Source organism: Colias croceus, chromosome 5 (genome assembly GCF_905220415.1).
Source record: "Colias croceus chromosome 5, ilColCroc2.1".
Lineage (NCBI taxonomy): Eukaryota > Metazoa > Arthropoda > Insecta > Lepidoptera > Pieridae > Colias > Colias croceus.
The window spans coordinates 11,488,080-11,503,134 of record NC_059541.1 but is presented as its reverse complement, the minus strand read 5'-3'; the positions used below and the strand labels follow the sequence as shown (position 1 = coordinate 11,503,134).

At 32.6% G+C, this 15,055-nt stretch overlaps 1 protein-coding gene across 1 annotated transcript in view; it reads right to left on the bottom strand.

Annotated features, from left to right (window-relative positions):
* The window catches only part of LOC123691643 (protein O-mannosyl-transferase TMTC1-like), a 128,147-nt gene that overhangs the window by 54,704 nt on the left and 58,388 nt on the right, over nucleotides 1-15,055 (bottom strand). The window contains exon 2 of the mRNA XM_045636145.1: nucleotides 9,195-9,535. Coding sequence (XP_045492101.1) covers nucleotides 9,195-9,526 — 332 coding nt within the window. The 5' untranslated portion in view covers nucleotides 9,527-9,535. The remainder of the gene's footprint in view (nucleotides 1-9,194; nucleotides 9,536-15,055) is intronic.

Here is a 15,055-nt window from a genome sequence, read left to right as displayed (position 1 = left end):
ATTTTGTAATTATTAAAAGTAAGCCTACAAAGATTTAGTTAACAATTTGGTTTTTAATTTTAATTATATCCCTAATTCTATAACTTACACCACATCCCCAGTAGCAGGACCGCAAAGCACTTAGGTATATAATATTTTTATTGCAGTGCCGACCCCGCTTAGGAACCAAGGACCCACTAAATAAAATATTCTTTACGAATGCCTGTATTATTGTGAACTTTGTTACAATATGGCAAAGCTGGTAGGATTTGGTTGCTTCAGATATTATAAACTAGCTGCTCCGCGCGGTTTCACCACCGTGGCTCCTCTCCTGTCCGTCTTAGCGTGATGAAGATAGCCTATAGCCTGCCTCGATTAATGGGCTATCTAACACCGAAAGCATTTTTCAAATCGGACCAGTAGTTCCCGAGACTAGCGCGTTCAAACAAACAAACAAACTCTTCAGCTTTATAATATTAGTATAGATTATAATAGTAATACAGGAAATTAGATTGGTACAGCAATGTTCCCAGGTCTTGCAAGCATGTTAGGATAAAAAGTTCTTAGATTTGTTTCATTAGAGGAAAATGCGCTGAATATAATTCAAATTCAAATTCAATGTAATTATTTTACAAATTGCTAATTAAAATGATTCACTATAATAATAATTATTTGTATTCTTTGAAATGCGGGTATTTAAATAAATAATAACGATAAATAAAGATGTATTTATATGGTGATTGATTAATGATTACGGATCGTAAATAAAGTTGTTTTAAAATGAGATACTCTTAATATAAAGCTCTCGATGTTTTTGTAAAGCAAGACCGTTATTTTCTCCAAATGTCAAGTAAAATAAGGGATAAATACAAGATAAATACCATGTTTATTTCCTGCGATAAGTCCAGTAATATGCTTATTATATTATTATCCATACTAATATTATAAATGCGAAAGTAACTCTGTCTGTCTGTCTGTCTGTTACTCAATCACGCCTTAACTACTGAACCAATTTGCATGAAATTTGGTATAGAGATATTTTGATACCCCAGAAAGGACATAGGATAGGTTTTATCCCGGAAATCCCACGGGAACGGGAACGGGAACTATGCGGGTTTTCTTTGAAAACGCGGGCGAAGCCGCGGGCGGAAAGCTAGTGTGCTATAATTTGTGTATTATGTTAATGGAAGAAGGACTTGTAGTTTTAAAAACAATAACAGGTCTTTTTGTTTTTTTTTTTTAATTCCGGGTTCTGCAAAACAAATATTGAATACTTCTTAAGTAGTACAAAAAAAATTACCTTATGTTCTCATCCAGACTCTAGTTACACCAGATTTCATTTATCCGATCGATATTGCATAAAAGTATATCTTGCAGCCATCCTTACACAGTTGCACCTTATAATATATATTTTCATAATAAATAAAGCATAGAGAAACAGGACATTATCTTCATTATGTTCCCAAAGGTTGTTCGAACCATAAAATGCATCCTTATCTCACGAGGCGCTATCAGCCGCTTTATGACCTCGTAAAGTGGCCTGTAGTGATAAATATTTTTGAAGTATCGAATATTAAAGTGCTCTAGTAGTTTTTAGAATGTGGAAGCTCCTTGCTACAGGGAGAGTAAATTGAAAGTGACATGTTTGTATGGAAAGGCGTCGCGAATATCAAGAGATACTTATATTTATCGTTGTTTTGTATTAAAATGCATATCCGAGTGTGTTTAAAATTAACATTCAAGGGAATACGAGTGAGATTTTAAAATGTGAAAGTCTTGGCAATATAAACAAATATTCGATATTTTAACGTCCCTAGTGGCCCGTAATAATTCATATTCATAAATAAATTATTGTCCATCAATTTTTTTAAGGTTCTGCGATTTTTTCAATAATGATTTTGAATAAAGAATATATATTGCGATATATATTTCGTATGTAGTTCAAACTCAAACTCGATTTATTTATTCAACTAGACCACATCAAATAATTAATATGATATACACTATTTACTTTAATAAAAAACTATAACAAAAAATTTGCATAACGTACAAAATACAAATATGTGGTTTAGAATATCCTATGTTTTTCCTGAAAAATATTTACAGAATGAGAAAAAAAATAAAATACACCATTTTAATCGAGGAGCGAAATAACCATATTAAATTTAATTGGAATAGGGATGTGTGAAAAATCACTAGGTACAAATATTAATAATAGTTGTCTAATAACCAAAGACAACAGTTATTAATTTCTAATATAACTTCTATTTTATCAATTTATTCGTTATCATTTTGAAGTATGATACTTTATGAGCTGGCTTCACGTTTTCTTGTCCCTAATTGACTCCAGTGCTTCAAGATACTATTTATTTACTAAAGTAAAGGGTATCTATACAACTTTAAACACAAGTTGATATTTCCAACAACAGTTAAGTAAAAAAGATATGATCACGAACTATAACGTTATAACGTCACCACTGTGACTGATAACACTCACAGTGATATGTAACTGTTATATCACACCTCACGACTAAGCTTGCAAATATCTATGGAAGAAAGGCTTTTAGCTACAGAACGTTGTGCAACTATTTGGACTTACTCCAAAATGTGTTTATAAATTTTCATTTAGACAATGATACATGCTCAATGTTTGGGTTTATAATTTTGTATGTGTACTAACATTATACAGAGAAAATATGTTTCTTCGAGACGATTTAAACTGTTGGATCGATTTAAAATAATTTTATAATGAGATAGCTACGAGTCGAGTTGGTATATTCAAGCGAGGACGGGGCATGCGGTTAGTGTTTTAGAATAGTTGATATTTTAGTATAGTTTTGTTAAATTTTTAAAGAGGCGTCTGTTGATTTTGAATAATGAAATTCCAAGTTTTGTGAATAATTTTAAAACAATTTATTCCTTTACATAGTATACATGTACTTACTACCTAGGTGAATAGTTTTGTTAAATTTGTAAAGAGGCGTCTGTTGATTTTGAATAATGAAATTCCAAGTTTTGTGAATAATTTTAAAACAATTTATTCATTTACTTATTATACCTGTACTAACTAACTACTACTGCTACTATCCTAAATGGTTATCATATTTGCATATTGCGTGTGTGTTTATAAATAAAACTAATATACGTTACCTATGCATAATATTGCGTTTATAATTAAAACCTAATAAACTCAGAAATGAAGTAAAAGAATTATAACAACAAACTGTAATTCAATACAGCAAAGCGCCGTTCACTTAATAAACTCAAAAACTCAAAGTTTTCTTGGAAATATGAAAACAATAAGATTACCTTTTGTAGGGCGGGTTTGAAGGAAACTATATTATATTTTCTTTTGGAAGCAGTGATATTTTTATTCAATATTTATTAATATAAATAGCATTTATAGGGCCTTGCCCAGGTCATTACTATCTGCGATGATATCAAAAGGATCCTATAAGTGAAGTCCCATATCCCCGTAGTGGGGTAAGGGGCAGATGCATTATACATACATCTGTTTCACTGATTGATTTTTCTTTAGGGACAAGTAGGTGATCAGCCTTCTGTGTCCTACCAGACCGAGACATTTTTTTTTTCTTCGTCTCCACCGGGAATCGAACCCAGGATCCCTCGGTTCTACGCTCACGCGTCAACCACTGTACCAAGGAGGCGGTCAGAAAAGTCAAAAGGATCCTATAGAAATATACTAGATAGAAATATATTGTTTCATTCAAAATTAGGCAATTTTAACATAAAGTTTTAGTCCACAAAACTTCGTATAAAGTCCACCTGTAAATCAATATGGAAAGTACATTATTTACAAATTAAACTGTATAGTGTATACTTTAAAATATATATTGATTGTTAATATAACATACTCTTAATTTCATACTTATCTTTGATCTTTTTTGCGTCGTTCTAAAGCAAATAACTGATAGTGATCAGCCGCGACTCTTAATTTCCGCTAGGTCGTCTCTGTAATTTGAAATTTCTCTTACCAATAAACGAAAAACCGATAAATTTATATAAAGCTGTAAAATTAATTCCACTATCATACAGCTGTAATAAAATCGAAGCCACTAGGACATTAATTAAAACCTGTAAACCAATAAAATTCGTGACCGAAATCAGTATACAGGGAACGTCAATATTCAACACACGGTCTAATAAAATAACAATGAATGACCGATACATCAAATGGCTAATGAATTTTTAATCACTGCTGAAATTACCCACAATTATTCATCATTAATACCTACAATTTATTTGTGGCTGATACGTGTGTGAATTGGATGTTTATTGCAATAAAACATTTAATTGTATAAGTTTCTATCTGTTTTAAAATAAAACGAGGAATCCAACGAGCCTAAACACGATGGTTCTACTAATACATAAAATAACGGAGTTTCATATAGTATAGTTACTAAATTCTGACATAATATTATTATGACTTATCAATAGCACATATTTTTGTCATCTAATTGATCTAATCAACGTTTAATAATTACTAGCTACACATATACAACGTAAGCTTAATTGTATATATTTATATGAAAGAAATAGAAGTGAATGAAAAAAAGTTTCCCGAATCCTATATCCCTATAGTTATTAAAAGCCTGAGCGGTTTTCCTAGTAAGATAATATAGGAATACATAGTGTATGTAAAAAGAAAGTGGATTTACCAATAGACTGAATACATTTAGGCCTACGGCAAATTGGGAAGCTGATCTTTTAACCGTTACTGAAGTAACACACAAAAGCTTTTTCTACGCCACAATCCGATATAAATTTGAAGAGCAGGGAAATGTATAGGCCTATAAATGAAGTATGAATTTAAAAAATAAGAATATTGTGAAGAAATCCTGGAAAGAACTTGAAATATTACCGACATTTGAAACGCTCAGATAGAACATTGGCGGAGTTTGTCATTTTTCCAATAAGAGCCGAATAAATCCAAGACAACTGCTTCAATTTACCCGAAATATAGCAATCATCTTGACGTCCAAAACTTTCGATTAAAAAGATATCTCAAATCGAAACATTTGTATATACAATAAGCTATGATAGCAAAAACATAAAAAAATCGTTTTAATAATTGTGTTATCCTGTCATCTATTCTACCACCGTATAGTGGTATATCTTCCGACTAAGGGCTGATTTTTCAATCCTTGGTTTAATCTTATCCGTCCAATAAAGTATTACACAATAATATACAGCTGATGTCACCTAAAAACTGTCAAAAAGTGGGCAAGTAACATATTTTTAAAATGGTTGTTTAATACGATATTTGATGAATAAGTTTTAACTAAGGATTGAAAAATCGGCCCTAAATATCTTAATTTACAAGATTTTTATTTATACAGTTTTCTTTTCCTTGGTGAAGTGGTTAGAGTGAAGTAGAATCGAGCGATCCTTGGTTCGATTACCGGTGAATAAGAAGTATATTACATCCCCCATATCCCACAAGAATTCACACTTAATTTTCAATCGGTGCTAAATGTTAAAAATATGTAACGATTCAAAAGTCTAAAAGAAGTCTAATTGAATAAATAAATTGTGAGTTTGAACTAAAAACATACACGCTTTCCAAAATACTATACTGTCCGAATCGAATGTAACATTGTTCCATCAGATATTAGCAGAGGCGTTATTTCAAATCCGATTTGTGCCTTTGTCCCACAAACAAAGGCCTGTATAATTACATGCTACAATTGATGGGACTTAACCCATAATATTGTGCGAATGTAGATAATATCTGAATAATAACTGATAGCGAACGCGAAATGCGAAAGCTTTGTGTTGAATTATGCAAAAATGTGTCTTTGCGTTTTGCTTCCATCAATGTTATGCGTGTATCATTTTTGTATGTGTTTAAAAATCACAACAGATTGTATATTAAACATAGTAAAATATTGATGCTTTATTAAGGTCGAAAACAAAATTTGTAGTCGGTGAAATTAAGTGCGAAACAGAGTTACTTAGACAAGTTTTCTGTTCATAAAAACTTTATTCGGTTGGAAGAAAAATAGATTAAATTTAAGTGGATTTCGCTTTGGATAATCACCTTATCATTTAATAGAAAATATCTTGAAACTTAACTTATTATTACTTAATATTTCCTACGTATTGTAACTAAAACATTTAAGAATGTTTTAATTCCATCTCTACCATTCTATCGACCAAACACAATTCACACCATTCACTTATATTATCTTCGTAATCTCTCTAAAAGCAACCGCCCAAAAACGTCACACAAACAAATATAAAATAGAGGTTTGAAATAAACTAAAATAGCATAAATACACATTTGCGCAAATTCACAGATAAGCGACTCTTTGTGCTCGCTTGTCGAGTTATCATTATTTATAGCTACCACTGAGCGGCAGTTCACGTGGGATATAGATATTTAAATTTTAAGTTTAATATGGAATCTGAATGTACTAAAATTTGATTTTATAATCTGTGGGAGAAACTGAGCTTTGATGTTCTTGTATAATAAGGAACTAAACGAAATTGTATACAAAACGTAAAAGTACTCTTTTAAAGTACACATTTTTCTAATACATCTGTAATTTATTGCTGCATCTCTATTAGAAATCAAGTGGAAATTCTCAAGGTTTTACTTTCCATCAGACATAAACATTAAATATTTCAATCAAAATTTTAAGTCAGTAATGCACCACCACCATAAATGTAATCCTTCTAAATTTTCGGGTTGTCTGGCAGAAATCGCTTACAGCGATAAGACTGCCCTCTGTACATTTATTACTTGTGTGGCTCTTAAGTTTATAATCCTGTATTAAGTGTGCAATAAAGAATTTTTCATTTCATTTCATTCATTTCATGAATATATTGAAGTTAAAATATAATAGTATAACTATAGTTTAAATACAATATGGGCGCGAATACTCGGTCTCCTAATCCTTCCTATTCATAGTTGAAATCCAAATAATGCAATGCCATCTGTAGTGTGATCGTGTAACGAACAATGAACGTTGATAATTCCAGTACAATAAGAGTTGGTACTGTATCTACAACAGTATATGTATATTTTCTATCTGCTAGCTTTCCGCCCGCGGCTTCGCTCGCTTTGTCTAAACCTAATAAATAAAACTAAAACCCTCCTCTTGAATCACTCTATCTATTAAAAAAACTGCCTCAAAATCCGTTGCGTAGTTTTAAAGATTAAAGCATACAGAAAGCGAGTTTGATTTATATTAAGTAGTAATGATATACATACATACAGGTTACGTTCAAAAGCTTTTGAGCGAAAAATTTGCTTAGAACGCGTCATGTTCATGGTAAGAATCCTCATCGCAAAATTCGTGTTATGGCTCTAATGAAAACGAGACCTTGTGACATCATAGAAAAACTGCATAGAAAATTCGTATCGCGGCTGTTCGACCACGACGCATTTTGGTATTGAAAAAAATCCAATATACATAAAACAAAGGACAAGCCTTTACTACTATTAAAAATTTAAAAATCTAAAAAGAGGCAATATAATATGACGTAATTCTCATGATCCTTGACCTAAGGTTGCCTGGAAGAGATCGCTGTATTAGCGATAAGGCCGCCTTTTTGTACGTTTTTCTATTGTCTGTGTTTTTTGTTACTATTTTGTTTCTGGTGCAAATAAAGTATTCATTCAATTCAATTCAATTCAATGGAGATCTATGTAGAGACTAGCTTTACATAATATGGCTACAACAGCAGTCCAACAATCAAAACCGCCGAAAAACAAATATGATTCATATCAATTTCGTGCAACTAATGCTGAAGTTTATTACCAGTAGGATCTTGAGTTCCATATTTGTGTTAACATGAAACTTCCCGGAACTAATACTGATTAATACTGCAGTTTGGGAACATTTGCTTACGTTAATTGCAAGCGCGTTTATCGGGTATCATATAGGATTATGATTTATATATTACAGATGTGGTCTCTTTGACTGTGTCAACGTTTTGCAAATGAAAACATATTTTGTATGCTTTGAGTATAATTTTGATAAGGATCTATAAATGTATTTCAAATAAGGTTGTACAGGAAAATTATCTTATTGAAGCAATCCAAAAGTACGAAAATATTGTCAATTTAGATGTTGTTAGGTACTGGTTCTTTTAAAATTATCTAACCTATAACATTATAAAATATCTTATAAGGATTTAGTATGATAAAGCGTGCGAGATAATGGTCCTTATTATGGTTGATGCAAGGGTAATACCACGTAATACACCCATTACAATTTACAACCCTTGCGTTTCAAAATAAGTATATCACTTGTTTCAAATGTTAGATAGTAAAAATACTATTCCCAAAAAGGTTGTATTCATTAGCAAAAAACTGCGTATACGAAACATAGTTGAATAATATACGTGTTGATATATTAACTTCTCAGTCCACACGCCTCATGATAAATAGGGGATTCTCAGGTAAATTTATTGCCGACTTCTAGACTCTAAGAATGAATGGTACACGACATTATGAGTAGGTATTCGTCTTTTTCTTGCTACAGCTAAAAACGTATTGCCGTCCCGTTTCCTCTTGTTGAATAAGGAAGTGCATATGAAAATTGTTCTGATTGTAAATGGCGTCGTTTTGAAGCTGTCTCTTTATTTAGATACGGTAAATGGCGGATTTTCTGCACGCAACGCTAAGTTGACTCTAGTTGTTCTCGCTATATGAAAAACTACGCAGCACTCTATACAAAGGAAATAAAATAGTGTAAAGATTATAAAAAGAAGACACGATTTATAAATTGTAAATTATGTATCGCAAGTCTAGCTTCAACTATTCGTAAGTGTCGTTGTGAAACAACCCGTAAATAATTTATACGTTCTAGGGCCATTCTTTAAGCCTGGTAAAATAAATATAGGCGTATACATTTGTTTAGCCCAGATAAAGAAGACCTACTTCATATTAGAACATACATGTTTTACTTATGTTTAACGGAAGAGTAGGTAAAATATATTTTCACGTATTTTGGGATCATACATAGGGTGCATTATCATTATAGAGAGGAAACATTTCATTGTTTGTTTGTTACTATTTAACTCAAAAACAAGTGGATCAATTTTATAATTTGCTTTACCATTAAAAAGCTACATATTTACCAAACACAAACTATACTTTATTTGATAAATCCCAGGTCAACAAAGCAAAGTCCGGACAAGCTTGTCATATAAACAATTCGCACATAATATAATGTATAACTTACCTAAAAGACAACGTCGTCAGCGGCCGATACGACTTATGGCTATTCGGGTCCACCATCGGCGTGCCCCAAAAGTCATCCAAGAACAGTTGCTTCAAACTATTCCCCCCTGTGACGTCACCATTCGTCACAATCGCTGGTATGTCATCATGAACGAAGTCCCCATTCAAACTGTTACAGTAACTGATCACAGCAGTGGCCGTCACCATGGTGTAGATGGCCCAATCACTATGGCAAATGTTTCGTTTGGTGGTCTCTTCGCGCACTGTGGGGAGGCGGCGCTTCATTTTGGGACTGGACTTTGACCTCAGTGCTACGTGCCTACATTTGCACATTGGTGGGATCTGGAACAATGAAACTCAAACTCAAACATTTATTTATTCAATTAGACTTCTTTTAGAAGCACTTTTGAAACGTCATTACATATTTTAACATTTACCACCGATTCGGAAAGCAGTATCTACGGAGAAGAATCGGCAAGAAACTCCATAGTTGCTCTTTTTAATCATGTCAGTTTTACAATTTAATTTTACAAAATACATTATATTATGTACATTATAATCATAATATTATGCCAAAGAACACACATATATGTATTAATTATATGTTATTATAGTGGTTTAGTTAGTAGTTAGTATTTTAGATCTACCAACTACTAATTTTTTAGTATATTAAACAATTAGTAGATGGTAGATCGAGCTTCTGTTGAGCGAGTAGCACGGTTCTTTAACCTAAGGATGTATTATAAATTTATCTATTTGTAAATCGTAAAAATAAGCAGGTTTGCTTGACTCTACATTCCCAGATTATATATAACTAATTGTTGCTTAAGATAATATATAATGATAAACTGGATCTTCTACTTCTTTTTTCATATTCGAATGTAATGAACGCCTGGTCAAAATTGTTTCTTTTTTATTTTAAGTAAAATATGAGGTATAGTACAGGATACATCGCCCATTTTTGCAAGTGACTACTATCAAGCTGATTTTCCGTTTGTAGCTTTATTTTGATGAGACACCGAATAATTTCGTGTATGAAACTCTCGATTGTGGTAGCTTACAGAGATAACAAGGATAAAATTTTTAGATTTGATGGTTCTCAAATATTTATTACGCAATTTGTAGGACAATATGTCTGTTGAATTATATTAACATTAACTAAGTGAAAACAAAAAAAATCAGCTTGTTAGTAATCATTTATGATGACCTCGTTATCGATACACTTTGGAAAGGGGGACTCTTTGAACCAACCATAGATTTTGTAGGACAAATATTTTTTCGAATAATTTAGGTAATTATCTTGAGATTGAACAAAAAAAAATTCAGTTAGTAATAAATATTTGAGAACCATCAAATCAAAAATTTTTATCCTTGTTATCTCTGTTAGCTACCACAATCGAGAGTTTCGTACACGAAATTATTGGGCGTCTCATCAAAATAAAGCTACAAACGGAAAATTAGCTTGATAGTAGTCACTTGCAAAAATGGGCGATGTATCCTGTACTAGTAGAAATGTTGGATGTTATAATTGCTTTTCATTTATGCTTTCATTGAAGGATTTCAACATTTATATTTAAAACTTTTTAAAATTTTACCCGCTATTGGTGTTACTATAAAAATTATATAAAATCATATTGTATAAAATCTCTAGGACTTTTATATAAATCGTTTTTGCACTGTACCTTTTACCTACATTCGTGTTCATTCCAATTGGCACGTCTGTTTCAAGCACTAGTGCGGAAAAACTATAGATAACCGCTCCGGCTTTGTCTGAGTTTAATAAAGAAAAATGCTTCTATAGATTTATAATATAACTGTACTAAAAACCATACATTCTAGATACGCTGTCAGTATATATTATAAATTTTCATTATCCTGTTAGATATTATGGTGTGATTTTGTAATAAAGAAGAAATTTCACATAAATTGGACTTCTTGCGTCAGGTTCATCAATCCCCCTCAAAGTAACTCTGTCTGTCTATCTGTTACTCAATCACGCCTAAACTACTGAACCAATTTTCATGAAATTTGGTATGGAGATATTTGGATACCCGAGAAAGGACATAGGCTACTTTTTATCCCGGGAAAATGACGCAATCCCAGAATTACCACGGGAACGGGAACCATGTGGGTTTTTCTTTCTCTGCGCGGGCGAAGCTGCGGGTGGAGAGCTAGTTTCACATAAATTGGACTTCTTGCGTCAGTTTCATTAATCGTACAGGTTTATAATAGACTATATCTGCATCAAACGTTAGATATAATTCATATTCATCAGAGTTCATCTGTCAAACTCTGACATGTAAACATTGTGTCCTTAAACATTTGTTATTTAAAAATAGTTAAAGTGGTCTAAAGTTGTGTTGTTATTGAGAGAACATTTTAAGAGTCTCCAAATTGTCATCCTAAATTTGAAAATAGTTCCAAAACATAATAAAACGTCGGTGAATCGGCTGAGAGTTATTGTTGATTGAAATCGTGTGATATTGTACGTGAACTCACCTGGCTTATTGCGATTGATTACATTATTTATCAATCCTGTTACACAATAAACAATATAAAGTGCAAACAGTGCGAAATTGTGCTAGTGAAAGTATTTATTTACGTTATAAGTGAACGTTATAAATTTTTATATTACCCTCAGTCACAACTGATAAAAATAAATTAAAAAATCCGAAGAACAATATCGCGTAATTTGACTCGACGCTCAACGGTTGGCTTGGCTTCATGTAACATACATCGGTATTAGAATCTTGAGTCCTCGGTTCGATCCCTCGTAATACCAAATATATTTTTCATTTTTTTTTTTTTTTATCATCTACTTTAACAAGAACTTACATAATCTTTTACCGAATATAAGGATAAAGAGAGGAAAAAGAGAAAGAAAATAGATAGTAATAATATTATAGTAAATCAAAGTAAATTAAATATGGCCTCTAATAATAAAGGTCTCTTGTGTTGTGCATGCCCAAATATCATTAGTGGACTCGAATACCTATCTTGTCTACACTGCACAAGTCGTTTCGATCTGTTGTGCGCTAACATCCCCCTTAAGAAATTCAACTTAATGTCGGAATCGCAAAAAAGGGGATGGACTTGTCAGGCATGCCGCAATAAAAAGATTCCTAGAGGTGACAATTCAAATACCCCGGTTCGCTCAAATGCACTTACACATAAAATTACAAGTTCTTCAGATGACGAGCAAATAATTCAAAGCAACATTACTCATCGAAAGAAATCGGCGCAGAACCAATCTAAGTCAACAATTTGTGATCCGAACTTATTATCCTTAATAAAAAGCGAAATTCAATCAGCAGTGCATGAGGCTGTTAAAGCATCAATCGATTCTTATATATCGAAGGAGTTAAATGGGATCAGAGACCAATTATCAGTTTTAAATGACTTTCAAAAGACTTTAGATTTCTTATGCGCCGACTATGACCAATTAAAGTGCGAATTTAAACACATTCAAGATACTACTTCGATTTTGAAAAAAGAGTATTCTGTATTGCAATCTAATGTCAGCGATTTATCAATGCGCATTAATTTATTAGAACAACATGCACGTGAGAATAATGTGGAGGTGAACGGACTGCCTGAAAATAAAGCCGAAAACTTAATTTCTGTAATGAAGCAGCTTTGCTCCATCGTTTCCTACCCAATTCAGGAATCCGACATTATAACATGTACACGCGTAAGAAAACTCGACGATTCTAATAAAAGACCGAGATCTATTATTTTTAAGCTCCGTAGTACACACGTTCGAGATGGAATAATATCAGCTGTGTCAAAGTTTAATAATAACACACAAAACGATCGTATTAATTCTAGTTTGTTGGGTTATGGTGGAAATAAGGCTCCTATCTATGTGTCGGAACATTTATCTCCATATTATAAGTCCCTTCATGCTAAAACACGCCTCGTTGCAAAGGAAAAAGGTATAAAATTTGTCTGGGTAAGAAACGGGAGAATTTTGACCCGGAAGGATGAGCGATCTCAACCCATACAAATTAAGAATTTCGAATCTCTTAACAAATTATAATATCATTGCCCTAGGAAAAAGTCCCATATTCAATATTTTACCATTCAATATATATTATCAAAATTTTCGAGGTATGAAAACTAAACTAGATGGTATAAGGTTAATGTCACTGCAAACCGAATACGACATAATTATTGGTACGGAAACTTGGTTGGATTGTTCAGTATTTGATAATGAGATTTTAAATGAAAATTATAATATATATAGAAGAGACCGGCAATCTACGGCATCTATAAAGACGAGAGGTGGTGGTGTTATTATAGCTATATCTAAAGAAATTCAATCTGTTCGTATGCGTCACCTTGAAAGTGTATTATGAAGATTTATGGATTTCATTGAAATGCATATCGGAGGGCAAAACTAGGGATATCTTACTATGTGCTGTTTACTTACCTCCTCCAGTGTGTTCTTATGTAGTAGATGGTATTTTGGAAAATATAAGTAATGCTATACAATCGCATCCATGTGAATCAATAGTTATAGGGGATTTTAATATGGGATTTATCGACTGGACGGTGGAATCAGATATGTATTTACGCCCTTGCAACTATGATACTTCAACTGGCTTGTCTCTAGTCGATTTCATGTCTCAAAATGATTTACTCCAATTTAATAATGTTAAAAATCATAACCAGCGAATTTTAGATTTAGTTTTTGGCCGAAATTGTCAGATTGTAGTATCAAAGGTTTCTGTTCCCTTAGCTAGATTAGATCCTCATCATCCGGCAATTAAAATTAATGTAGCATTATCTAAATCTAAATATTTAATAAACAAACCATATGCAAGTCGAAAATTTTTCAAATCTGATTATTATTTGATTAACTCCAAGCTGTCAGAGATAAACTGGGAACAGGAATTGGTTTCGTGTAAAGATGTCAATGCTATGGTCTCAAAGTTTTATAGTTTGATCAATGATGTAATTAATCTTCACGTTCCCAGCCATAAAACAAAAAGCCGAAAATATCCTATTTGGTATAGAAAGGATCTTATTAAGCTAATCTCGGAAAAAGAAAAACTGCGTAAAAGGTTTAAAATCTATAAAAATCCTAGAGACAATCTAGAAGTCGGCATCCTGAGTAAAAGAATTAATAAATCAATTAAATCTCAATATAAAGACTATATAACTAGTATAGAAGCTTCAATAAAGCATCATCCTAAAAAATTCTGGACGTTCATTAAAAGTCGTAGGGGTTGTTCGTCGACTTTTCCCTCTAGGATGAAATTAGGAAATTTGTCTTCCGATACTGGACCTGGCATTTCCGAGCTCTTTGCTTCTCATTTTAATTCAATATTCTCATGTAGTGACCAGCAAGTATTTACCGCGGATAATGATATATATTCACAATTCTCCATATATAATATCGAGGTAATTGAGAGCCATATTCTAAAATTGCTCCGTTCCCTCGATCCTAGTAAGGGCGCAGGACCGGATGGAATCCCGCCATTTTTTATTATTAAAACCAGCCATAATCTTTCCTTTCCGCTCAAAATCATATTTCAGAAATCCCTAGAGTCTTCGATTTTTCCAACCGCGTGGAAGACAGCAAATATCGTCCCTATTTACAAGAAAGGCGATAAAGATGATGTCAAGAATTACCGTCCGGTTTCTCTACTAAACACTTTCTCAAAAATATTTGAACGTTTGGTACTATCCGCCGTTACTCCATACTTTAGCAACCTTATCAATGATTTTCAGCATGGATTTTGCAAAAATCGGTCGACAGTGTCAAATTTACTGCACTATTCAACATATATCAGCGAATGCTTAGATAGTGGCTCTGAAACGGATGCCATATACACAGACTTCAGCAGTGCATTTGAC